Below are 25,857 nucleotides of genomic sequence, written 5' to 3'. Positions count from 1 at the left end.
ATCTCGGGATCCTGGGATCATGACCTGAGCTGAAGGCAGACACCCAACTGATTGAGCCACCCAGGTGCCCCCTCCTTTTTTTTTTTTTTTTTTTTTTGAGAGAGGCAATTGGGAGAGTCAAAGGGAGAGTGGGAGAGAGAATCTTAAGCAGGCTTCATGCCTAGCATGGAAGCTGACTTGTGGCTTGATCTCACAACCCTGAGATCATGACCTGAGCTGAAATTAAGAATTGGATGCTTAACTATGGGAGTCACCCAGGCACCCCTTTAAAATTTATCCTTTTTTTTTTTTTGTAAGATTTATTTATTAGAGAGAGAGAATATGTTTGTACAAGTGGGGGTAGGGGAAAAGGTGGAGAATGGAAGGAAAGAATCACAAGTAGATTCCATACTGAGTTCAGAACCCACTCCAGGGCTTGATCTCATGACCCGTGGGATCATAACCTTAGCTGAAACCAAGAGTCAGATGCCTCTCAGGTACCCCCCTTTTAAATTTATCTTTTAAACAGTTAAGGAGCAGCTGGATGGCTCAGTCAGTCGGGTGTCCCTTCAGCTCAGGTCATGATCTCAGGGTTCTGGGATGGAGCCTACACAGTGGGGAGTCAGCTTCTCCCTTTTTCTTTGCATCTCCCTCTGCCGTTCCCCCTGCTTGTGCATGCGTGTGTGCGCGTGCTCTCTCTCTCTCTCTCTCTGCATCAAATAAATAAATAAATAAATGAAATCATCAAAAAGAATCTTCAAAAATCTTCAAAAAAAGATCAAAAAATTTTGTGGGATTTTTTTTTCTTTATATTTTATCTTTATATCTTTATCTTTATCTTATATTTTTATCTTTATCTTATATTATCTTATTTTTATTTTATCTTTATCTTTATATTCTATCTCTTCTTGTCTCTTCAAGACCTCCTCATAAAAAATTCTTTGTGGCTGTGTACTATCATGTGAATGAATCATAATTTACTTTGCATTTTTTTAAACTTTGGATATTTGTTTTGTTTTCAGTTTTTCAAGTTAAAACTATAATTTCATTAAATATCTTTATTCAAGTATTCATTCTAGGTTCTTTAAGTTACTTTTAGGTAGAATATTGAGACAAAGGGATGAACGTTTTTAAGATTTTTGTTACAGAATATAAAATTGTCTTTCTTTCATTTGATCAACCACATAACCTGTCTGAGCACCTATAATGCCAGGCACTGTTCTAGGAGCTGCATGTACAAGATGAATAAGACACATTTTGTGTCTTTAAGGATCTCTCACTTCAGTGGAGATAGCCTCAAAAATAACCCTTGCCAGGGTTAAATTCTATTTTTAAATTTTAGCATGTGTGATAGAGGAAAATAATAAGTGTGATTGCTAATGACAGTTCAAAGATCTTTAGGAAAAGTTTACAGAATGAATTTAAATTGTGAAATTAAATTGTAATTTATTTATGATGAAATATGTAATAATCTATTCTGGTTAGTGTTGTTGTCCTGTAAGAGGAAGTTTAAGGTTAGGTAAGGTAAGCAAAGGGTAACTTGTGATTTCAGGTATGCATTCATATATGTATACATAGTTAAAAATAAAATGTGTGTGTGTGTGTATTTAATTTGCTTTTTGGCCCAATTAGTGCAGACTGTCAGTGGAGGAAAACAGTGTCAGGTTTCATTTTCATTATTGTAGAAGTATGGTTTCCATGGTTTCATTTTACTCTGCAGTACAGTTTTGAATGATTTTGATTATGTTAGAATTGGAGTCAATTAAGATATTCACATTTATTTCTCTTCTTTAAGGTTTTTTTCTTTCCTGTCTTTGAAAGAAGCTAAACCAATTAGGAAGAAACTTAGTTCTTATATAATGTACAGTTTAAGTTCTTTATATTCTTGGAAGAATCAGATGGAAACAAATGGAACTCTGGTGAAAAGTATGCTTTTTAAGTTGTATAGTCCACTTTTGTTAAGAAATCTGAAATTAGCACTTTCTGATTTTTTTTCTACATTTACTTTCCGCACCTAATTTTCTTTATTCCATTCCAACAAGACTTAAGGTTAATCTTTTGGGCAACTTCATTTTATTTCATTCTTAAAATTGAGAAATTCTCTGTAACACCTATCCTAACTTCTTATGCTTTTGCCTCCATCTCTTCTCCATCTCCATCTTTTTTTATTGCTGTCATTCCTTCTGCATATCATTACCCAGATAGAGGCATGATTCAAAAGTATATGTAAAGTTGAGTGGAGGAGCTGAATTTGAGGGAGGGAGTTCAAATTAGATTTAGTCATAATTGGGAAAATGTTATTGGAGTGGTTCTTTTCATTCCTCTATTTTCTTTTCTTTTTTTTTTTTTTTAATTTAAATTCAGTTTAGTTAACATAAAGTCTGTTACTAGTTTCAGGGGCAGAAATTAGGGATTCATCAGTTGCATGTAATACCCAGTGCTCATTACATAAAGTGCCCTCCTTAATGCCCATTATCCAGTTACCCCATCCTCCCACCCACACCCCCTCCAGCAACCCTCAGTGTGCTCCCTGTAGTCAAGAGTCTCTTATGGTTTGCCTCCCTCTCTGTTTTTATCTTTTTTTTCCTTCCCTTCCCCTATGCCCAACTGTTCTTTTCTTAAGTTCCACATATGAGTGAAATCATATGGTATTTGTCTTTCTCTGACTGACTTACTTCACTTACCATAATACCTTCTAGTTCCATCCACATCATTGCACATGGCAAGATTTCATTCTTTTTGATGGCTAAGTAATACTCAAACACTATCACCATGTCTCCAATCATGTAATCAGTTATTTACCATGTCTCCAATCATGTAATCAGTTATTTACTATCACTAAAAAATGATTATAGATAGATTAAATTAGTTGTTGAAGGGTAAGAAATGTAATTACTACTCTATCCTGTTTATGCTTTTCTTCCTCCCTTCTTAGGTTAACAAGTGCTTTGTCCTAAAGTGGATCAAAATATTCTTTTCTTTCTTCATCCTCTTATTTATTGGTTTTTTTTTTTTTTGACAATATGAGGGTTTTGGAAATAGAGATATTAAGCTATTACTTATTTTAAAAGAAAATTCTTAGACTGAACTCAGGAATGTACTCTTTCAGATCTGACTGGCCGTAACCCTTTATGTAAAAAATGTCTTCAGCAATAAACTAGAGTTAAGGTTAGGTTTGGGATGGTGAGGTTTTTCTGTTTGTTTTGTTTTAAACCATATCTTTCCAAAATGGAGGATAATGCTAGGATTTAAGATTCTTTTCATTTGTAATAAATGAAAACCTATTCTCACATTGCCCAAAAAAAAAAAAAAAAAAAAAGATTTCTGAGAATTCATTTGGCCAGCTTAACAATGGTAAGGTTGAATTTAATATGACATGTACAGATATAAGTCATTATTTTAATAGAGATTTCTGCCATGGAGAATTATAAATTGAAGTGAGAAAACACAGTTGTTAAAACCAATAGAGGAGGGGCGCCTGGGTGGCTCAGTGGGTTAAAGCCTCTGCCTTCGGCTCAGGTCATGATCTCAGAGTCTTGGGATTGAGCCTCACATCGGGCTCTCTGCTCAGCGAGGAGCCTGCTTCCCTCCTCTCGGCCTGTCTCTCTGTCTACTTGTGATTTCTCTCTGTCAAATAAATAAATAAATTCTTAAAAAAAAAAAACAATAGAGGAAAAGTCTTTTAAGACATTCTTAAATGTGGGCATCTTGATTTATTAGGTGAGCAAAATGAATACATTTGCCATCATGCAGATTTTCCATGGACTATATGGTGGTATTTTGTGTATTTTGATATCTAGCCCATGTTTCACTTTGACTGCTTTGACTGGATACTCTGTAGGAAAGTTTGCATCTTTTGCATGAATCTGGTTTTACTTTCCTATTTTAAATTTGGACCTTACATTTAGTGTAATCCAGTGTATTGTATGGATAGTTACTTAAAAAATCTACAGAACTCCATTTAGAATTAGTTTATGATTTTTTATTTTAAACTTTTCAAGTTTTATATATGCGTACGTGTTCTCATGCATGTGCACACATGTGCTCATACCTGTATGCACACACATTTATATTTTACTTCTTTTCATAGCATTTGGCAGCCCTAGGGAAGTTCCTAATTCTTTTTCTGTCCGTAGGCCATTTTTTTAAACTCAGTGGTATTTCTAACATCTGAAAGAACGTATATCTGAAAGGATATACATTCGGGAAATAACTATGAAATTTGATTGTGATCAAGTACAAATTTTATCAATGGGTCGATAAAAGGAATCATGATTTCTAATGGTCATATAATGAGAAGCTAAAATTATTTTTAGAAGTTGAATTTCATTTTTTTTTCAGTATTTTATTCCAATTTCTACCCTGTGAAGAGAAGGAGATACTGTGAAGAGAGTGCACATTGTTGTCTACTAGACATGCACAGATATCAGAGAGCCAGATGCGGGGCTCGATCCCAGGACCTTGAGATCATGACCCGAGCTGAAGGCAGAGGCTTTAACCTACTGAGCCACCCAGGCGCCCCCAGATATAGGTTTTATAGCCAAAAAATTCTCGCTGTGAGGTGACTGGGATGCTTGGAGTTAGGCATCATTTTGGGTGCCACAGTGTTAATTGAGGAAGTTTTCTTTGTAACTCTTCAGTGTCATTTATGGGTGAATAAAAATAGAAATTGAGGTGCTTAGTAGCTTCCAAATATTCTCATCTTCTTCCTTTTTTTTTTTTTTTTTAAGATTTTATTTATTTATTTGACAGACAGGGATCACAAGTAGGCAGAGAGGCAGGCAGAGAGACAGAAAAGAGGAAGCAGGCTCCCCGATGAGGAGAGAGCCCAATGTGGGGCTCGATCCCAGGACCCTGAGATCATGACCCGAGCCAAAGGCAGAGGCTTAACCCACTGAGCCACGCAGGTGTCCCTATTCTCATCTTCTTAATTCTTACTGCTTTTGAAAGTATGTTTGCCATCTTATTTTAATGATTAGTATAGTTATACTGTACTAATCCTCTAAATTCCTTAAGATTCATATATGTTACCCCATTTTATTGGTGGAAAATCTGAGAAATTACTTGTTCAGGGTCACATAGCTAGTAAGTAACCATGCTTTGAAGGCAACACAATGTGTACATAAATCAAAATCCTAACACAAAAAAGAAAGGGAGGATTTTTAATTTTAAAGATTTGTTTTTATCCTAAAAGCAAACTTAAATACAGCTAATAATTTTTTATTTAAACTCAATTAATTAATATATAGTGTATTATTTGTTTCAGAGGTAGAGTTTAGAGATTCATCAGTGCTCATTATATCACATAACCTCCGTAATGTCCATCACCAAATGACCCCGTTCCCCTCCAGCAACCCTGGAGGTTTGTCTCCCTCTCTGATTTCTTCTTCTGCTTTTCCTTCCTTTCTCCTTTGCTCCTCTGTTTTATTTCTTAAATTCCACATGTGAGTGAAACCATATGATAATTGTCTTTCTCTGATTGACTTATTTCTACAGCCAATTAATACAAATATGTAATGCATTATAACTGTCCAGAGTTGTGCTGAATACTTTATTCCTTGTTACCCCTATATCTAAGTTAGCTCTTAGTAGATATTTCCTTATATTAAACATAAAATCTCACCCATAAACCAAGATAGTCTTTTGATTATCATATCATGTATATTTCAGAAAACAGTAATTATTTTAAGTATCTACCAGCTAATGATCCCTTCATGTTCAGAAAATTACATGGTTATAATGATATTTTTCTTAATAATAGGATGCCCATTAAAATGAGAAGATGTTTTGGGTGTAAGCCAAAATCTACTTCATTTATTTTAGCATTTTAGAATAATTCAGATTTGAGCACTTAAATAACCTACCAAACCCTGCTTTCTTTTCCTTTTTTTTTTTTTTAAGATTTTATTTATTTATTTGACAGAGATCACAAGTAGGCAGAGAGGCAGGCAGAGAGAGGGGGGAAGCAGGCTCCCCGCAGAGCAAAGAGCCCGATGTGGGGCTCGATCCCAGGACCCTGGAATCACAACCCGAGCCGAAGTCAGAGGCTTTAACCCACTAAGCAACCCAGGTGCCCCCAAACCCTGATTTCTTAATAGACTAATTCTTTTAGGCAGACCCCCTGTCCCCTTTTTAAAAAATGTCTGTATCATTTCTTTTTAGCCTTTATAGTATTTCTAATTCCTTGGTTAATGTTAAACAGTTTAAATCTTTTTTTCTTTTTTTAAAGATTTTAATTATTTATTTGACAGACAGAGAGAGAGGAGGAAGCAGGCTCCCTGCTGAGCAGAGAGCCCAATGTGGGGCTTGATCCCAGGACCTGGGATCATGACCTGAGCCAAAGGCAGAGACTTTAACCCACTGAGCCACCGAGGCGCCCCTAATGTTAAACAGTTTAAAGAATAGTCTTCATTTTTCCTACACACAAAGACGTTTTAGTTGAAAGAAGGTAATTTTCCTTTTTAAAGGGACACACACTCTCCACCTTTTTATTAAAGGTTTCGATCATTTCTTTTTAGTCTTCTTGTTATTTCTATTTTTTTTTATTGTTATTAAACAGTTTAAGGAGCAATTGACTCATTTTCTCATATACAAGGTAACATGCATGTTACCTGTGAAGGAAAAGTAATTTGGCCTCGTAGGACCCAGGAATTTTGGTTCTGGGTTTTTTCTTTTCTTTTCTTTTCTGAACTATTTATAAGTTTTGGAAAACAAATTCTTGAATTGTGTTTGGAGAATACAGATAAAGATAATAATAGATTTCCCTCTCTGAATCAGATAAATTAGTTGACAATTGATGGGTGAGTGGATTTGTATGTAATGAGAACACTGAATTTAGAGCCAGGAGTCATGTGTTCTGCGTCTCGCTTTGACGGTCACTAGTTGAATGCTCTGGGCAAGTCAGTTGAGTCCTTTTGCTTCTGAATATTAAAAAACCCCAACATTGTCATGATATACTCACTCTCTGTATTTTATTTTATTATTTTTTTGGTGTTTTATTTTTAACTCTGAGGCTTTAAGTCAAAATGAGAATGCTTATAAATCTCTTAAAATGAATGTTTATACCTAATTCTAATTTATTAAATTCCTAAGAGTTTTGCAAAGAGCAAAACATTTACTCTGCTTTTAAAATGCCTGGGGTTCTGAAAAAATCTATTCTAGATGTTTCCAAACATCATGTAATAAAGAGATAGATTTATAGTATATGCAAAGTGTTCTATATACATAGGTACATTATATGGTTGCATTACCCACACAGCAGAGGGGATGCAGGTTCAATGTTAAAGTCCTGGCAGATGTTGATGTTTTTAGTAATTTTAGTGAAATACGTAATTTTTAGCAATTTTGGATTCCTCTACCAGAACTGAAAAACCGAGGGAATGAGCTCTTTATTATGACTCTTCTGAAAGATTCAAGAATAAATTATACATATTTGATCTTTTCCAATTAGTATGGAAGACAATGAAAAATCAGATATTTAGTCTCAAGATTCAGTTTACAGTTTAAATTTTCATATTTTGAAAGGAAGCCTATCTTGGCTTCTTAAGCATTTGTATTGACAGTTAATATGAAAATTTAAAAGTTTGTGTAATTCTTTGGGACGCCTGGGTGGCTCAGTTGGTTAAGCAGCTGCCTTCGGCTCAGGTCATGATCCCAGCGTCCTGGGATCGAGTCCCACATCGGGCTCCTTGCTCCGCAGGGAGCCTGCTTCTCCCTCTGCCTCTGCCTTCCACTCTGTCTGCCCGTGCTCGCTCTCACTCTCTCTCTCTCTGACAAATAAATAAAATCTTAAAAAAAAAAAAAAAAGTTTGTGTAATTCTTTGTAATTCTAGGAAGAAAGCCTAGGAGTTTTAAGAATCCGTAATTGCATACTTCATATCAAAGTTATTTCATCTCTTGAAATGATATTACTTGACAACCTTTTCCTGAATTATCATATAAATTTTTATTAGGATTGAAAATATATATGATGTACACTGTTATGTCTAAATTATGAATTAGATTATCTTTAGAAATCATGTTATTAGAGAAAATATATATATATTGTGTTCATTTAGCATTAGGTAGAAATAAATATGACTAGACTAAACATTTAGAATTAATGCTTCTAACATTTAACATCTTAATATGTTCACTTATTTATTAAAAATAATATTGGGGCGCCTGGGTGGCTCAGTGGTTTAAGCCGCTGCCTTCGGCTCAGGTCATGATCTCGGGGTCCTGGGATCGGGTCCCGCATCGGGCTCTCTGCTCGGCAGAGAGCCTGCTTCCCTCTCTCTCTCTCTGCCTGCCTCTCCAACTACTTGTGATTTCTCTCTGTCAAATAAATAAATAAAATCTTTAAAAAAAAAAAAAAAAAATAATAGTAAGCGGCACTTGGACTATAAAATATCTTTCCTGCCCAAGACCTTTTCAAGGTGGTTAAAAGTAAAACAGTCATAATACAGTATTGTACCATCCTATTTTTTATTTTCTACAACATAAAAACATAGCCAGATACAGACACACATGCATACAAACTTAAAGTGTGGAACTCATTCCACACGGTGTACTTTTTTCATTCTTTTCTCTTATATAAGTTTACATTGGAAGATGTGATGAGTAAAAAAGGCTAAAATCACCTATAGATAATCTGATAGAGCTTAGACAACAATTTTATCTCCATTTTTAAATAGAAATGATCATAATTTTTACCTTATAGGGTTATTGTGAGGGTCTATGTCATCTATAGTTTAGAACATCTGGTATATAACGATAGTCACACAATGTTAGCTATTACTATTATTCATTGGTGAACATATTAAAGATACTTGTGTGAACATATTTATAGTGTAGTTTGTAAATGTAGAAAACTACAAACAACCTAAATATACAATAATATATATATATATATTTTTTTATGGTTCATCTATCTAACCATATTTAAAAAATAATATCTCACCTTGAAAAATGATACAGATACATACTTATTGGGGTGGATAGATGCCCAAAATATATAGATAGTGAAAAAAGCCACATGAAGCGTATGATCCCTTTTTGTAAAAAGAAAAAAAGAAACAGAATGCTAAAAAATTTTAACAAATTGCTAAAGGCCAAGTATAGACTAGTATATAAATTATAAAATTGCTGTAAGGGGCCCCAAAAGGGAAGCTCTCGTTCACTCCACAAACCTCACTAGTACTTATAAGATAGACTAAGGACAAGACTAGAGAGAGACTTAAGGTACAAACCCGAGGAAGGGAGCAGTTTCTACTTTGGCTAAGGCTTCAAGCCTTGGTTCTTCTCCCTTACAGAACAAAACCTAAAGATGCTAGGACAAAAAACCTTCTTTGGGTAAGGGAATAGATAAAACAACTTTTTTGGGGAAGGGGCAGAAAACGAGAGAAATAGTCGAAGGAGGAAAGCCTGGTTCTTGATACCAGGGATAGACAGACTAGCTATAATGGTAGAAGCAATGGCTAAGCCAGAATAATAAAGAATATTTCTGCCTTGCCACCATTAAAGACCAGTAAGCACCAATAAACAAGTGTCAAAAGTGTGTGAGTGAGTCAAGAACAAGGAGAGAGACCTCCGAGCCCATGCTCTGAGAAAAAGTCTAAAGCTGTGGGTGGAACAAGAACACTGAAAAAGAAAGCATCCAACAGTCTAGCTGCTACCCTAAGCACAAGGTAATGCTAGATGAATTTTAAGCTGGTAGGTTGCTGAGGTTAACCGTAGCACAATAAAACACAAACCAGCTCAACTCCTGACTAGACTGATTCAATTCCACACACTAAAGGTGTAGCAGAAGAGGTATGCCCATTCTCAGGCATAAAAAGTATTTACCTCAGTCTGCTCTTACACAGGATGTATAACTTTTAACCAAAAATTACAAGACAAAGAAGAAACAAGAGGGACGCCTGGGTGGCTCAGTGGGTTAAGCCGCTGCCTTCGGCTCAGGTCATGATCTCAGGGTCCTGGGATCGAGTCCCACGTCGGGCTCTCTGCTCAGCGGGGAGCCTGCTTCCCTTCCTCTCTCTCTGCCTGCCTCTCTGCCTACTTGTGATTTCTCTCTTTCAAATAAATAAATAAAAAATCTTTAAAAAAAAAAAAAAAAAAAAAAAGAAGAAACAAGAAAAACAACAATACATTGTTATTAGACAAACCAGTCAACAGAATCAGAGTCGGATATGATCCAGATATTGGACCTGTCAGATATAGTTTGAAATAACTATAAATAATATGTTAAAGACTCATGAGAACAAAGTGGACATGTACTAACAAAGAGGGAATATCAGCAGAGAATTGGAAACTATAAGAATCAAATGGAAATGTTAGTAATGAAAAATATGGTATCAGAGATGAAGAATTCCTTTCATGGGTCCACCAACCAGTAGACTTCACAAAATTGAGGGGAGAATCAGTAAATGTGAAGACACATCATACTCATACTAGACCACAAAAGCAAAATATACTGCTGGTGGTAGGGGTACCCAGGGCATCCAAGAGTTGCAGGACATTTCAAATGATCTAATACATGAAAAGAGAATCCTAGAAGGAAAGAAGAGGCGAGGGTGAGATGGGGACATGGGACAGAAAAAATATTTCAAGATCTAATGGCTGCTTTTCAAAGATAATTAAAGACCTCAGATCACAGCTTCAAGAATCTCAAAGAGCACTAGGTAGGATAATACCCCTATCCTCCGAAAACCAAACACACATATACACTGAGGTACATAATACTCAAACTACTGTAAACGAAAGATAAGTAGAAAATGTTCAAGGCAGCCAGAAGAAAAAGATAGGTTAGATACAGAGGAACAAAGATAAGAATTACAGCAGGCTTCTAATGAGAAATTATGCAAGCCAGAACACCATGGAATGATATTTTTAAAGTGTTGAAAGAATTAAAAATATCTTTCAAAACTAAGGGACAGGGCGCCTGGGTGGCTCAGTGGGTTAAGCCGCTGCCTTCGGCTCAGGTCATGATCTCAGGGTCCTGGGATCGAGTCCCGCATCAGGCTCTCTGCTCAGCAGGGAGCCTGCTTCCTCCTCTCTCTCTGCCTGCCTCTCTGCCTACTTGTGATCTCTCTCTGTCAAATAAATAAATAAAACCTTAAAAAACAAAAACAAAAACAAAAACTAAGGGACACACTGAAACAACCCAAAACGATTCATTAGCAGCTTACCTGTACTACAATTTGGAGCTACACAAAAACTTGGGGAGGGCTGGAAATGGAACAAGGGAAGGTAAATGTAAAATAAATTTTGTTCTTTTAAAAAATTGCTTTAGAAGATAATTAACTGTCTAAATATAAAGTAGTAGCTGTGTATTATAAATTTATAGCATACATTAAAATATATGCCATTAGCACAAAGGATGGGAGAAAGAACTCAGAATGCTGCCATAAGGCTTTTAGATGACATATGGTGTATTATTATTTGAAGGTGCACTGTGACAAAAGAAACATTTTAAACCCAAGGACAATTACCGAAAAAGAAATCTAAGCAATAAGACAATAGTACATATAAAATGGAATCATAGAAATAACCCCAAAAAAGGCAAAGAAAGAACAACAAAGAACAGATGGTGAAAGTAGAGAGCTGACAAGATGATAGGTTTTAAGTCAACCATATCAATGATTACATGAAATTAATAAAATATAAATGGTCTTAATGTAAACCCATCAATTGAAAGAAGGATTATAATTGGTAAAAAAGCAAGAACACAATTATATGTATCTACAAGAAAGTCACTTTAAATGTAAAGACTTGGAAAGATTTAAATGAAAATAATGGGAAAAGATATACAATGAAAAGAGCAATCAGAAGAAAGCTGGAATAATATTGAAATTAGGTGATGTAGACTTTAGAACCAGGAATATTTTACAGTGATAAAGGACATTCTAAAGATAAAGAGATCAATTCACCAATAAGATATAAAGTATGTATTTGTAGCTGAAAATAGAACCTCTAAATATATGAGGCAAACACTGGGAAAACTGAAGGAAGAAATAGACAAATGCACAAATATTTGGATATTTTGGCAGTCTCCTCAGTAATCAGTAGAACAAGTAGACCCAGAAAATTAGTAAGACCTTAACATAGAAGACCTTCACAATGTTACTAAACAACTTGACCCTCTTAACATTTATGAATATTCCATCCCCAAACAGCTTAATACACGTTCTTTTCAAATACACAGGAATGTGCACCAGGATACACCATATCCTGGATCAGGAGATTAACAATTTTTTCTTAAAAGTGGAAATCATACAAAGAATGTTTTCTAGATTAATGAAATTAAATTAGAAATCAGCAATGAGAAATATCTAACAAATTCCCAAATATTTAGAAGTGAAACAATATACTTTTAAATAGTTCATGGGTCAAAGAGGAAGTCACAAAGGAAATTAGAAAACATTTTAAATTGAATAAGATTTTAAAAAAATCAAAATATACAGGTTTCAGGTAAAGCAGGAACTGGAACTCTTTAACATTATGTGCTTATAGAAGAGAAAAAACAGGAGTTACAGAAAAATCAATAGCACTAAATGCTTACAGTAGAAAAGAAAAGGCAAGGATTCAAGATAAATTCATAGTATTAAACGCTTATAGTAGAAAAGAAAAGATCTTTTCAAGTCAGTAATCTAACATTTTAAACTTAAGGTAGTAAAAGAAGAGCAAATTAAACCCAAGTCAAACAGAAGGAAGAAATAATAAAGACAAAAGCAAATGTCAATGAAATTCATTATTATACTAAAGATCCTGGCAGGAAAGCAAAAAGAAGAAAGGTCATATGGGTTAGAAAGGAAGAAATAAGTGTTTGTATTCATAGCATGATTTTTTTATGTAGAAAATTGTTTATTTAAAAATGGGGGATGGAGACTGTTGAAATGTTAATGTCATAAAGGACAAGGAAAGCCTGTCGGAAATATTCCAAGTTAAAGGATACCGAAAAGACAGGACAAGTAAATTCAGTGTACCTGTTCCTAGGTCACGAGGGAAAATGCTCTGAAAGAAATGAATAGGTCAACTAACAAATTAAAATATGGGCGGACAAGACAAGATATTATAACAATCTAAAATTATGAAGGTGGTAACTACACTGCTCTTATGTAAGAGAATTCTCTTAGTCTGTAGGAAATACCTTAAGGGTAAAGGACCATGATATATGTAACTTACCCTAAACCCCCAAATGGTTCAGGAAAACAATTACATAGAAAGAGAGCATAAATGCAGAGCGAATGGGAGCTAGGATGTTGTGGGCAAAGAGTTCAGTGCTTCCTGTGCTACTTTTGTTTTTGCAACTTTTTAGCTTGATTTTTTTTTTTAAGTTTTTAAAAGGTTTTTCAAAAATGGCAAAAGAAGAAGGTCAATTACACTTGAAGGGAAACTGCTTTTCTCCCAGTAGGAAATTGTGAGGGATTAGGTAAGGTCTGCTTATAGGAAAGAGAACGTTCGCTTGCTTTTTGCTATAAAACACCATGCCGCAAACTCAATATTCCTCTCCTGGAATGCAGCTCTCCTTGTGTGCAGCCATCCACCTAGGCCCTCTGTGTCGCCCTCCCGTGAGCGTGAGCGTGAGCGCATGCAGACCTGTAGATGATCGTGCTCCTGGCTGTGCTAGAAGTCAAGTTCCTTTTCTCTGACCCAGGCATCCCAAGTCTTCTTCCAGCATCCCTGGAAAAGTAACAGGCCAGCTCTTTTGATTGAAAGGGTAAAATCAAATCCTAGACCCGGCGGTCTAGTTCTGTGAATATGTCTTCCTTGTCCCTATTTTCTGTTCTTTTTCTGACACTGAATTCTTGACCAGGAATCCCTTTCCCATTTCACCTCCCCAAACCTTCCACAATCTTTCGGTATTCACCTTCCAGTTCTATTTCTAGCCTAATAATCTCTCCTTCTTGCTCAGAAGATTGTTGTTTCGTACCCAGCTCATTAGTCATCTCTCCTTTCTTTCTTTCCTCCATTTCTTCTCTCTTCCTCCATTTTTCTTCTTTTCCCCATTCTCTTCTTTCCTTTCTTTCTCCTATTTTAATGTAATCAGATTGAATATGTCAAACTTCTGATTAGACTGTGTCTGTAGGAGCAGACCATTTACTCCTGTATAGAGCCAAGAGGATTTATTTATGTATTTCTGGTTGACTGGTTCTTATTAAGAGCCACTAGTTTTTTAAACCCTTATTGCAGTGATAGCTTTATTTTAGGTTACTGTACTGTTCCCACAGATTGAAAATACTAAGAAGGATCACAGAATTTTTAGGGTTGAAAGAGTCCTAGAAATCATTTGGGGAAGACCCCTTGATTTTCCTAAAGAGAATAAGTCATGGTTAGTGAATATTATCGCTTCCCAAGGACTCATAACACTATTGTTATTGCTGCTTCTCACTATGGTTATAAATGACTATAATTTTCTCACACTGCCTTAAACTTTTATTTCATGTACTGGTAATATTTATTGGAGGTAGCAATCATAAAATTAACATTTGGATTACCATTAATAAGTTACTTATTGTAAGCATGTGCCTTTTGTGAAAAACTTTTGGGCCAGATTCAACCTTTGTGGGTGTTTGAAAGCATGATTCTCAAAATATCTAATTTTAAGAGGATTGTACCTCTCCTCATTAGAATCTTGTCTATTAAGTTAGTTATAAAATCTTTCCCTTGGAAAATGAGGGTCCACATCAAGGTGATTCTACACAATGGATTCTAGAACCAGATTTCCTATATCTGAATCCTATCCCTGTCACTTGCTAGTATAATGGCCTGGGTTATATTATTTAACCTCTGTGTGTTCTGATTCCTCATTTGTAAAATGAGAATATGGTACCTGTCTCATGGATTGCTGGAAGATTAAATGAATAGATAATGTAAAGTGCTTAAAAGAGTGCCCAGGACAAAATAAACGGTACATATTTTAACAAACACTGTTGATTAGTGAAAGACGGCTAAAAGGCTATGGTAGTTTCCATTTAACTTGTCAGTGTAAGTAAAAGAATACTTAATGCAGGTTATCAGCTTCAGAGGATTGCTCTACTCCTCATTATATTTTAAAGGGTTTTTTTTCCCCTCTTAGAGCTTATTCCCACTAAAGAATTCTTTTCATCACTGCCTGTCACCATATTGTTTTCTCCTACACAGTATTCTTTGTATTTTGTATGTGTTACATGTTGTGTGTTCTGTGTGTGTGTGTTCTGTTTTTTAAACAATTTGATGTGATAATTCCATTATTAGTGGCTTTTAAATAATTCCATGAGACTGTGCTACACAAATGAGAGTAGGTAAATATTTCAGATGTATCCTTACAGAAGCTATGGCATATAACCTTATACCTTAGTTATATATTTCCACTTTATCCAGTTTTAACCAACATTCATATATGATCCTTTTCTAGATTATGGTTGATTTAAAGTACTAGACCATATAAAGACAAATATGACCATACGTTGCTTTTAAGAAAGAAAATGATCGCCCAGTAACGTGGTCTAAGTAAAATGTTCTCTTTTTTAATTATGTAGTCCTCCTCGCCATCCTCATCACAGCCTCATTCTAGCCACTGCAGAACGAAGGCCTCATCATTGTGTCACCATGCATCCCTGCCCTGGGTCAAACGTAACCATGTAGGCCCTGCAAAAGCTACCAGTCCATCTCTCCGTCTTCGTCGCTGGCGACCCTTCTTACGCCTACCATCTATGGGTCTCCATTCTGTTGTAAGTGTAGTCAATCTTCCATCTCTTCTTCCAGTGACAAGGATAGTCCATTTTTTTCCTTACACTTCTTCAGTCTTCAAAGTGCTTTTCTCTTGGTTCACTCAACCATTAGCTTTTTCTCCCCCAGTAAGATTGCAAGCATACCTCTATGCTTTGCAGTCTAGCTTGACTTTCACCAGTGCCTCGGGGAACATTCATCTTCCCACTCCATATCCCGCCAGCATTAGGATGCCTGCCTTTTGATGAATACTGATCGACATTCATGACAATGTTTAAGTTCCTGTCTGTTGTTAAAGTGAATATGTATTCTCTTAACCTTCATCTCTCTGATTTCATTTAGTTGACCCAGGTCAACAAATGCTGTGTACCTTCTGCGTTCTTTGCCATCTCTTTATTTTTTTTCATGTTTCTGAACATGACTATAGTCTCTTGTCATGCTCTGGGGTCACTTTACTTACTCTATCCTTAACCTAATCCTTCATGGTGTAGGGTGTTCATCTAAGCTATTTTATTCCCTGAGGTGTCTCAGGTACTTGGTTTAATCTTGATCTAATCTTCCCTACCTATTCAGTTTCTAAAGATCTTTTTCCAAGTAGGAGGTGAAGATTTTCTCCTTGAGAATTGCTTCCCACAAATTTTAGGATTTCTCCTTCTTAGGTTGATGATATTAAAAACTATTAAAAAGTACATTTGTTCTTAAAATCTTGCCAATTATATTAAATGTTGAGGTTGATGATGGAATTCTAATAATTCTCATGATTGAAATAAATTGTAGGGTTAGGCAACTCCAGCTCTTTTCTTTCTGATGTTTGAGATTGTTAATAGCAATGACTGTGGTTTGGCAGAGTCTACCTAGAAATGCTGTATCTGAAAGATTTGATGTATGCTATCCATTTATAAGAAACTTGATGCTTCTGGAAATCCAAACTTTTGAAGCCAGAGGAAGTCTGATTCCTCGTACATTTAATGCTAAAAAAATTAAAAGGTGTCAAACATTCTTTCTTTCCCTTTATTTACTCTTCCAGAGCTAGACTCAAACTGTGAAGTATTCTTGACATGTTTCCTTAAATATCTGTTTCTACTAAATGTCAGTATGGTCATCAAAATAGCTTTTCATTTATGCTGAGTATCAGTCAATAAACTGCTGTCTATCTCATTTTCCTCATTGGATCACAACATGCATTTGCCATTTTTTTTCATTTATCAATTTAATATTTGTTGCTTCCCTACTGTGCCATACGCTGTTTGGCATAGTAGGAGATAAAAGTGAATTGATCAGAGTAAAACCCCAATTTTGGAAATTCTATCTTGGGCAAAATTGATACTAAATATGATTGATTCCTTAGTACTTTTAAAATATTCTAAATATAAGTGAACATATCATAAAATTGGTGTTTCCAGTTTTAAATGATTTTACATAATTTTGATCTTCACTCTCCATATTAATTCTGTTGCTTTATAGCATCATAAGTATTTTCATAGCATAGCATGAATTCTAAACTACCCCACCTGAGTTTGACCAGATTCTATCACCTACCAGCTGTTAAACTGTTTTTTTGAGAATAAATGAGTATATTATCTGTCTCATAGAGTTTACATGATGCTGAGTTGGTCAGTACTTTGAAGGCACTTAAAACAGTGCCAGTGCCTACAAGTATAAATTAAATTTAAAATGTTATTTTCAACAACTTGAAATTTATACTTAGTATTTAATTTATTTCTAATTGATTTATTATATTATTTTTAGTTGTCAGAGATAATAATACATGTATTGTAAATTAGGGACCTTTGTAAAAAAAATATATATATATGTATATATACATACATATATAATCTGCCTTCTTGGTCATGTTTTGAAATGGAAGACTTTGACTTTATTGGTCTTGTTTGAAGTGGAACAATTTTGAAGCAGTTGGATAATTGCAGATTTTAGACTCTCAGACTAATGAATCTGATCAAAGGGAAAGGCTCGCAGTAGGTACCAAGGTTGTGTGGAAGGCTTAGAAGTTTTGAGCTTTACTTACCTTTTATAATAATAGTTTGAAGGCTTTTCATGCCCTCTTTAGAGCTGTATATTTTTAGTATGCACTGTTGAATAGAAGGTATAATGACTCACTATTATGAGTCACTAGTGTTAGTGATTTCTTATATTTGTGATAATGTAGTATTAATATTGCGAAGTTACATAATGCTTTTATAGCACTTAACAATTTACAAAATACTTTTAATGCATTTCATTTAAACTTTAAAACAGATTTAAAAACCTAGTGTACACAGGGTCTGATACATATTCAGGTCTCTGACCCCACTTATACTCCTTTTTCCTCTAGCGTGGTTGTATTTACTAACAAAATATGAAAAATCGAAGCTATAAGATGTATTATTTTTTTTAAGAAGAGATGGTGTTAAAATAGTTTATAATTTTTGAAAATTAAAATACTTGATATCCTATTGGAGAATTGTCTTAAATTGAGTAAATGAGTAATGAGTAAAACAAAACTCTTTTCTAGTTGGGTAAAAAATCATTTCTAGTACGTTTCTGTTACAGATTGAATTTATACTTTGTAGAATTGCCTAGGTTTAGCCTTGAAAAATTGGATTCTCTTCTGGTTATTAGTAAACCGAGGATATTGGATTTGAGTGATGAGTAATACTTTTTGATTCTCTGACCAGGAAAGTAAGGGAACTTATTATCACAATCTTTAAATATTTGAAGAAATATCATGTTCAAGAGGGACTAGACTTTTTTCTAAGACAATGGAAAACACTGGGAGACATATATTAGTCTCAGTATGAAGGATAACTCAGCAAAACTGTCCAAAGACGAAATGGACTGCTTCAGAACCTAGTGGCAGTCCCCTGTTCTCCTAAGGGCCACTGCAAATGGGGCTGCGTGGGGGAGGAGGCTACTACTGGAGCAGCAGCAAAAGTAGATCATTTTGATTCCTACCAACAGCGGAATTCTTTGATTTTCAATTGAAGTTAGGAATACCTAGTTTGCCATATTAATGTTATGTTGAGATTCTCCCATTCATAAATGGAAGGAAATATGAGAGTAATATGAGATTAGATGAGTCCCTCTATCTGTACGTATTTTAGAAATATTCAGTAAATCCAAAATAGTAACGTTTATTCTGTCGCTTTCAATTTTTTGCATCTAAACACTTCTTAAAGCTATTGTTAAAAAACTACTTAAAATTATAAAATTATCTGAAGGTGAAAAAAGTATAAACTTTACATTTTAGACACTATTGTGTTACAGGATGTTAATATGAGATGTAATTTGACTTATGCCTTTTTAAAATATTTGCCTCTAAAATTTCTGCTTGCATTTAATAATGATTGTATTTTATTCCAGACCATTTAAGATTTGATATATAGCAAACACACAGTGTTAACTGGGCAGTTTACTGCATACCATAGTGCCATTTAATCATGTTTTGATTTTAGGTAACTTCTTTACATTTCTAAGAAATGTAGCAGATATTGCTTAATGCAAATCAAATTTGGTAAACTAAAAAAAAAGAAAACAAAAAAAAACTAGGTATAATTTTAATTTCAAGTAGTTCACTAAGAAAGCAGGCAAAAAATCATAGGTTACAGTTAACTGCATTTTAATTTGCTTTTATCTCCCTCCCCCTTTACTCTTTTGGGCTAGTTTCCTGCATTTATTCATTTTTAAATGTTTTGAATCTATGATAAACAATGAGACTTGTCTTATTCTAAGACTGTATTAACATTTTTCAAAAAAGAGATTGTCAAGTTCAAATCATTAAGAATTTACTTTCTTGATGTCTTAAAATTTAGCATGGAAGGAGTTTAACTCTTACACTATGAATTTTTTTAAACTTTGTTATTTCAAATATCAAAAATTAGACAAATGAGTTCATGCATTCATTTCATTCAGCAAGTATACATTGTGCATCTCCTATGCTTCAGGCGTTGTGCTAGGCACCAGGGCTTCTGAGGTTGAACAATATTAAAGGTTCTTAGATCAGTTGAGATTAAGAAAGATATGCTTTTAGTCGATGTTTTCCTGGTTGATGTCCTGAGGTCATTGTCATAAATGTGGTTGTGTTCATTCTTTGTCTACCATATCAAAGATTAATAAATTTTGAATTATATTGGTTAAGTGTTCTCTCATATCATTTCATATTTGTATGTATTTACATGTACTTCATTGATTTGACTACTAACGTGCATCATATGTATTTTTCCCTCCTATTTCAGGCACCAAGTATAGATGAAAAAGTAGATCTTCATTTTATTGCATTAGTTCATGTAGATGGGCATCTCTATGAATTAGGTAAGAACTATTTAAATTTACTCTGGGGAGGGAAATGATAAGTGGGAAAGTCTCTATGATTCACAGGACTGTTGATGTTTATTGTGTTTAATATTAATTGCCCTATAACATTGAATAGACATAATGAAAGTTTTCCATTTAAGATTTTTTACTAGAAAAAAAAATTTTTTTTGATGTTTGAATAAGTTATAATTCAAGAAAGGATGCATACCTCCTTTGTATTTCAAGCAAAGCAGGGAAGTAAAAATCATAGGAAACTCCTATAAATCACTTCAGCCTTCTTTACTAAATTATTAAGTTAGTTATCATCAACATCTGGATGAACTATCTTGATCTGGAAACAACTTTTAAAATATAGTGTACTATTCATAAAGACTAATTTTTGTAATCAATAATGAGTATCACTAGTTTTTAGGTTTTTGTACTATCTCTTTGTTTTGTATCTGATTTTTTAACTTTACAGGAGTCTGTGTTTTTTGGCAGCACTTCCCTAAAGCATATGTCAAAGTAGTCATGATTAATTATTTGGCATTTTGGCCTAAACCTGCACTTATTTTTTAGAAATTTAACTGTAGATAGGCTATTTTGGGGAGTTTTGGAGGAGATCCTCATAATTTTAATCGATCCATTCAGATATAACAAACTTTTTATGATTCTTTAATGGCTGGTATATGGTACTTATTGTGAGTATTGTGAGTCCTTCTTGTCCTTTTCCATGAGACTTTCTTCTTAGGTTAAAAAAAGTCAAATAAGGGGTGCCTAGGTAGTTGAGTCAGTTAAGCAACTGATCCTCGGTCTTCAGCTCAGGTCTCGGTCTCAGGATTGTGAATGCAAACCCTGCTTTGGGCTCCATTCTGGGCATGGAGCCTACTTGAAAAATAAATAAAAGGAAAGAAAAGAAATTAATTCAATTTAAAAAATTTTTAAAAAGCCAAATAAAAAGAGAAGTCTTTTTCAATTTCTAGGTACCATGATTTTTAATTTTCTTTCTTCTTACTTGCTGTCTATGTATTAATTTGCCACTTTGATTTTCCTCAGCTTATTTAAAAGCATAAGAATTCTGAAAGAACTTCTGTGACTGTAAATGAGGTCTATAAAATTTAGATAGATTTTATGTTTGGAATATAACAACAGAATAATACACTTAATTAAAAAGAAATGGCTCTATTAAAGGGGACAAGGAAAGTAAAAAACATAATTTTGTAGAAACTTACAACCCTGAGGGTTTTGTACAGTAGTAGAGTGATCTGAGTTGAATCAAACTGAAATGAAAAGAACACATCGTTACGGACACATATGACAGACCCGCCAGGCAGTGTGGAAGACCAGCTCTGTGAATTCAGTCTACAAAAGTCTGTATTTATAGGTAAGATGTAATAGTGATCGGGGATTTCACACATCTGCCTGATTGCAGGAAGCTGAGTTCCTACTCTGAATTTTGAATAATAAAGAATAACTAGTGGGAAGGGAAGTAAAGAGAGTGCTGAGACTTGCCAGACACATTTTGTTGACTTTAAGAAAGTACACTTAGGAAAGGCTAGAGAAACGGTAAATATGAGCCATAACCGGAAACTATGGAAATGATGATGACTTTCCGGATGAGAGACTTAGCAGTAGAACAAACAGTAACATCAGAAAGATATTTAGCAGGAAGAAATCTCTGATCATCTTAATGGGAAGGCATTGACTAACGCATTTAGTTAGCTAGCTCCCTGAGCTCAGAGGCTAGAAAGGACAGTTAGAAGGGAAGATGTATATCAAGAGTAAGCTATCTATGAAGAATGGTTTTCTTATAGCACGCCAAGATCAGTACAAAAGGATTTTAAAATTGGTTTGAACACCAGAAAAGGAAGACCATGAGAAAAGAAAGACAGAACTACTGAGGTCTTGCTGGTCAGGTGTTCTTTAGTAAGAAGAATGATCACGGCTGATACAGAATCGGAGCCTTTGGGGGATTATATTCTTTAAATGAGTTTAAAGAATTTCAGAGTTCTAAAGAATAGCAGTACTCTTTTAGATGCTATAGAGAACAAGGTACAAGACAAATGAAAATGGGCAGTTGCTGATTCACTGCAAGGGAGATTGGCAGTAACACTGATGCGGATTCCTAGTAAATTCTAAAGGAATGTTGAGCAAGAAGACTATTGAGTTAGTGAATAGAAAACAGTGACTAAGAGAACAGCATAGGTTTTTAAGGAAAAAAAAATCATTTTGAAGTAGCCTTATTTGTTTGAAAATAAGGCTATGTGATTGTAGACATGTGCAAGTTAATTCCTACAAGACAATTATTCAACAAAGGATACTGGGTATCTTTAATATATTTATTCCCTACTAAATTGTAAAGTTAACTGATGAAAAGAACTGAGTTATTCATCTTTTTGTTATCACCCCTTCCTTTTCTTTAGGGCTTCATGTCATTAATGGCATATGTAGGGGAGGAAAAGTACATGTTTTTAAATAGCTATAATTACTCTTTATGGGTAAATTAGAACAATGGATTTGGTAGTGAATTCCGAACTGATTGAATCATCAGATTAGAAAACTGATAACTAACAATATATCTTCTCCCTAGACAGGAGTACTCTGAAACATTAAAAAAATTTTATTTTGAAATAATTTTAAATTTTTAGAGAAATCATAGAAATTATTTACGGAGTTCCCATAAACCTTTTACTCAAGATTCCCCAGATTCAATTAATGTGTCTGAACCATTTGAAAATAAGTTGCAGACACAGTGACCCATTATTCTTTAATATTTCTATATATATTTCTTTAGAACAGGTGGACACTCTCCTACATAACTATAGTGACTGTCAAAATCAGGGAATTAACATATTCCCTGTTGGATATGGATATCATATCTGTAATATGATATATTGGATATGGATATCATATCCATATATCCATATCCAATATATCCATATATGGATATATCATATCCATAATATGGATAGTCAATCCATATTATGATTGAATTCACAGACCCTATTCAAATTGTTCTGATTTTTACAATATCCTCTGTAGGTTCAGAATCCAATTCAGGATTGTGTGTTGTATTCAGTTGTCACATTTGTCTCCTTGAATCTGGAATGGTTCCTCAATCTTTTCTTTTCTTTTATGTCTTTGACATTTATTTTATTTTTTAAAAAGATTTTATTTGTTTATTTGACAGAGGAGAGATCACAAGTAGGCAGAGAGGCAGGCCGAGAGAGAGGGGGAAGCAGGCTCTCTGTTGAGCAGAAAGCCCAGTGCAAGTCTTGATCTCAGGACCCTGAGATCACGAGCTGAGCCAAAGGCAGAGGCTTAACCCACTGAGCCACCCAGGTGCCCTGTCTTTGACATTTATTTTTAAGTGTACAGTAAACATTAAAGTGTACATTTATTTTTAAGTGAGATTATTTTTTAGTTTGGGTTGTCTGATATTTCCTCATTATTTATCTAATTTTGGCACATACACCACAGAAGTGGCACTGTGTTCTCAGGGCATCATTTCAGGATGCTCGTCATGTTGATTTGTCCCATGGCTGGTGATGGTGACCTCTATCCTTTTTTTTTTTTTTTTTTAAGATTTTATTTATTTAACAGAGAGATATCACAAGTAGACGGAGAGGCAGGCAGAGAGAGAGAGGGAAGCAGGCTCCCAGCTGAGCAGAGAGCCCGATGCAGGACTCGATCCCAGGACCCTGAGATCATGACCTGAGCAGAAGGCAGCGGCTTAACCCACTGAGCCACCCAGGCACCCCGACCTCTATCCTTTGGTCTAGGTTTTATCTGCATTTCTCCATTATAAAGCTAATGCATTTGTTAAACTTATTAATATGTCAACTGTTATAGTTTTAATTAATAAGTAATGAATAAATATTTTATCAGGAGATACTTTGAGCCTATGTAAATGTACCCTTTCTCATTAAGCCTTTATCAGATTTAGCATCCATTGATGATTTTTAATTAATTGTCACTATGATGGTTGCCAAATGGTGTTAAAAAAAAAAATTCCTTCAACATTAGAAGCTTTCCTTTTCCCCCCTCGTTCATTCATTCATGTCAGAATGGACTCATGGATTTGTATTTTATGCAAGAGGGTACATACAGTTCATTATCATCATTTATTTTGATGCTTAAATTTTCCCAGACTTGGCCTTGAAGGGAACCCCGTCAAGCTGGCCCTTTTGACCTTTTGATAGGTTTCTGTCATTCTTCAAGCACTTTCTGTCAGGTAGAATAAGATGTTCTAGTTTCATCTTTGATTTTCTGTGCCCTGGCTCTGTTATTCAGTTACTTCTCCATAGAGCCCTGGTTCTGTGGAAAATGGTATTTAGAACCAATATCTGGGTGGTAGGTGTGCTCATTGCTACTAAGATATCATTGCTCCTAGGCCCTTTCAGAGGACAGAGGTAGGAAATGTTTGTATGTATTAGAAAAATACACTCACGTACATATATATGAATATGAGTATAAAGATACCCACAGTTACCTGTTTATATATTAAAAAGCATTCACTTACAGTAGCACTTCTAAATCTAATAGCATATAGTTTATTCTAGTGTTCTCCATTACCCTTTGTGTATTTCTTGATTTACCCATTCCTCTTGTATATAAACAAGCTCTCAGCCACCCCAGCCTGAAAATCAACCCAGACACAGTGCTCCCTGCGCTTTCCCCTCCTCCCCCAGCACACTGATCCTGGCCTAACCAGTCCAGACAAAGAGCAACAGCTCTGCAAAGTGGGGAGCCACCCTCTTTCTGATGCTTTGCAAATTCCTGAATCCTGCACTCTTTCTCTGCAGTCTCCTCATTAAGACTGTTGTGCTCTGCGTGGGTTTCCCATTTGTGAACTGGCAGAAAGCTATTACTGTTGAGCTCACATACAAACTACCAATTTCCAGATGTCTAAGAACAACCGTTTCAGCTATTTCTTCCAGCTTTTTCGTTGTTTCCATGGAAGGCGTCACCCGGTATCAGTTATTGCAGCGTGGCTGGAGGTGGAAGTAGCCTCAGTGCTATTTCTTCATTTCCCACAAGGAAGATGAGAATTTAGCTTTCCAGTGTCACCCTTGTTCCTTACCCACCCTCCCAACCTTTCCTTTCTCCTAGTCTCCCAGTTCTGCTGCAGTTACAGTATTATAACCACAGAAACATTTATTCTTAGCTGAGCCATAATTAATGTACTTTTTAAAAACCTTGAGGTGCCTGGGTGGCTTAGTTGGTTGAATGTCATGGTTCAGGTCCTGATCTCAGGATCCTGGGATCGAGCCTCGAATTGGGCTCCCTGCTCAGCAGTGAGTCTGCTTCTCCCTCTTCCTTTCCCTCTGTGATCTCTCTCTCTCACACTCTCTCAAATAAAAATAAATAACTAAATAAATTTTTATTTATCCAGTTTTAATAATTGTCTCATTTTGCCTTTTGGTTTGTTTGGTTAATCTTCCCTCATATTTTTCTTTCACAGTGGTATCAGCCCAGCTCTATCACTGTGTATGTATATGGATTCAGACATTTTTACTACATTTGGGAGCCATGGAATTATAAAGGGATTGCGTTTTATGGATTGAACTTGAAATGTCTTTTTTTCTTTTCTAAAGATTTTGTTTATTTATTTGAGAGAGAGAGAGAGAGCAAGAGAGAGAACATGAGCAGGGTGGAGCGAGGGAGAAGCAGACTCCCCGCTGAGCAGGGGCTCAATCCCGGGACCTGAGATCATGACCCGAGCTGAAGGCAGACACTTAACCAACTGAGCCATCCAGCTGCACCACGAAGTGCCACTTATGAGATACAGGAGATTAAGATTTGCAGATAGAGTAGAGTATCAGTTAACTTTGGGTTAGGATGAGTTTATATAATATTGGACTTTTTCCTTTTTCCTTTTTTCATAGCATTCATTAA

General features: G+C 35.1%; 1 protein-coding gene across 5 annotated transcripts in view; it reads left to right on the top strand.

Annotated features, from left to right (window-relative positions):
- The window catches only part of UCHL3 (ubiquitin C-terminal hydrolase L3), a 59,348-nt gene that overhangs the window by 20,708 nt on the left and 12,783 nt on the right, over positions 1-25,857 (top strand). For 3 of the 5 annotated variants that reach the window (XM_032314742.1, XM_032314740.1, XM_032314743.1), the window contains 2 exons: positions 15,480-15,671; positions 19,902-19,977. In XM_032314742.1, the coding sequence (XP_032170633.1) occupies positions 15,480-15,671; positions 19,902-19,977 (268 nt within the window). The remainder of the gene's footprint in view (positions 1-15,479; positions 15,672-19,901; positions 19,978-25,857) is intronic. The other 2 variants (XM_032314744.1, XM_032314745.1) reach the window with 1 other exon arrangement.

Source organism: Mustela erminea, chromosome 15 (genome assembly GCF_009829155.1).
Source record: "Mustela erminea isolate mMusErm1 chromosome 15, mMusErm1.Pri, whole genome shotgun sequence".
NCBI lineage: Eukaryota > Metazoa > Chordata > Mammalia > Carnivora > Mustelidae > Mustela > Mustela erminea.
Note: the sequence above shows the minus strand (reverse complement) of the source record. Positions and strands in the feature narration are given on the sequence as shown.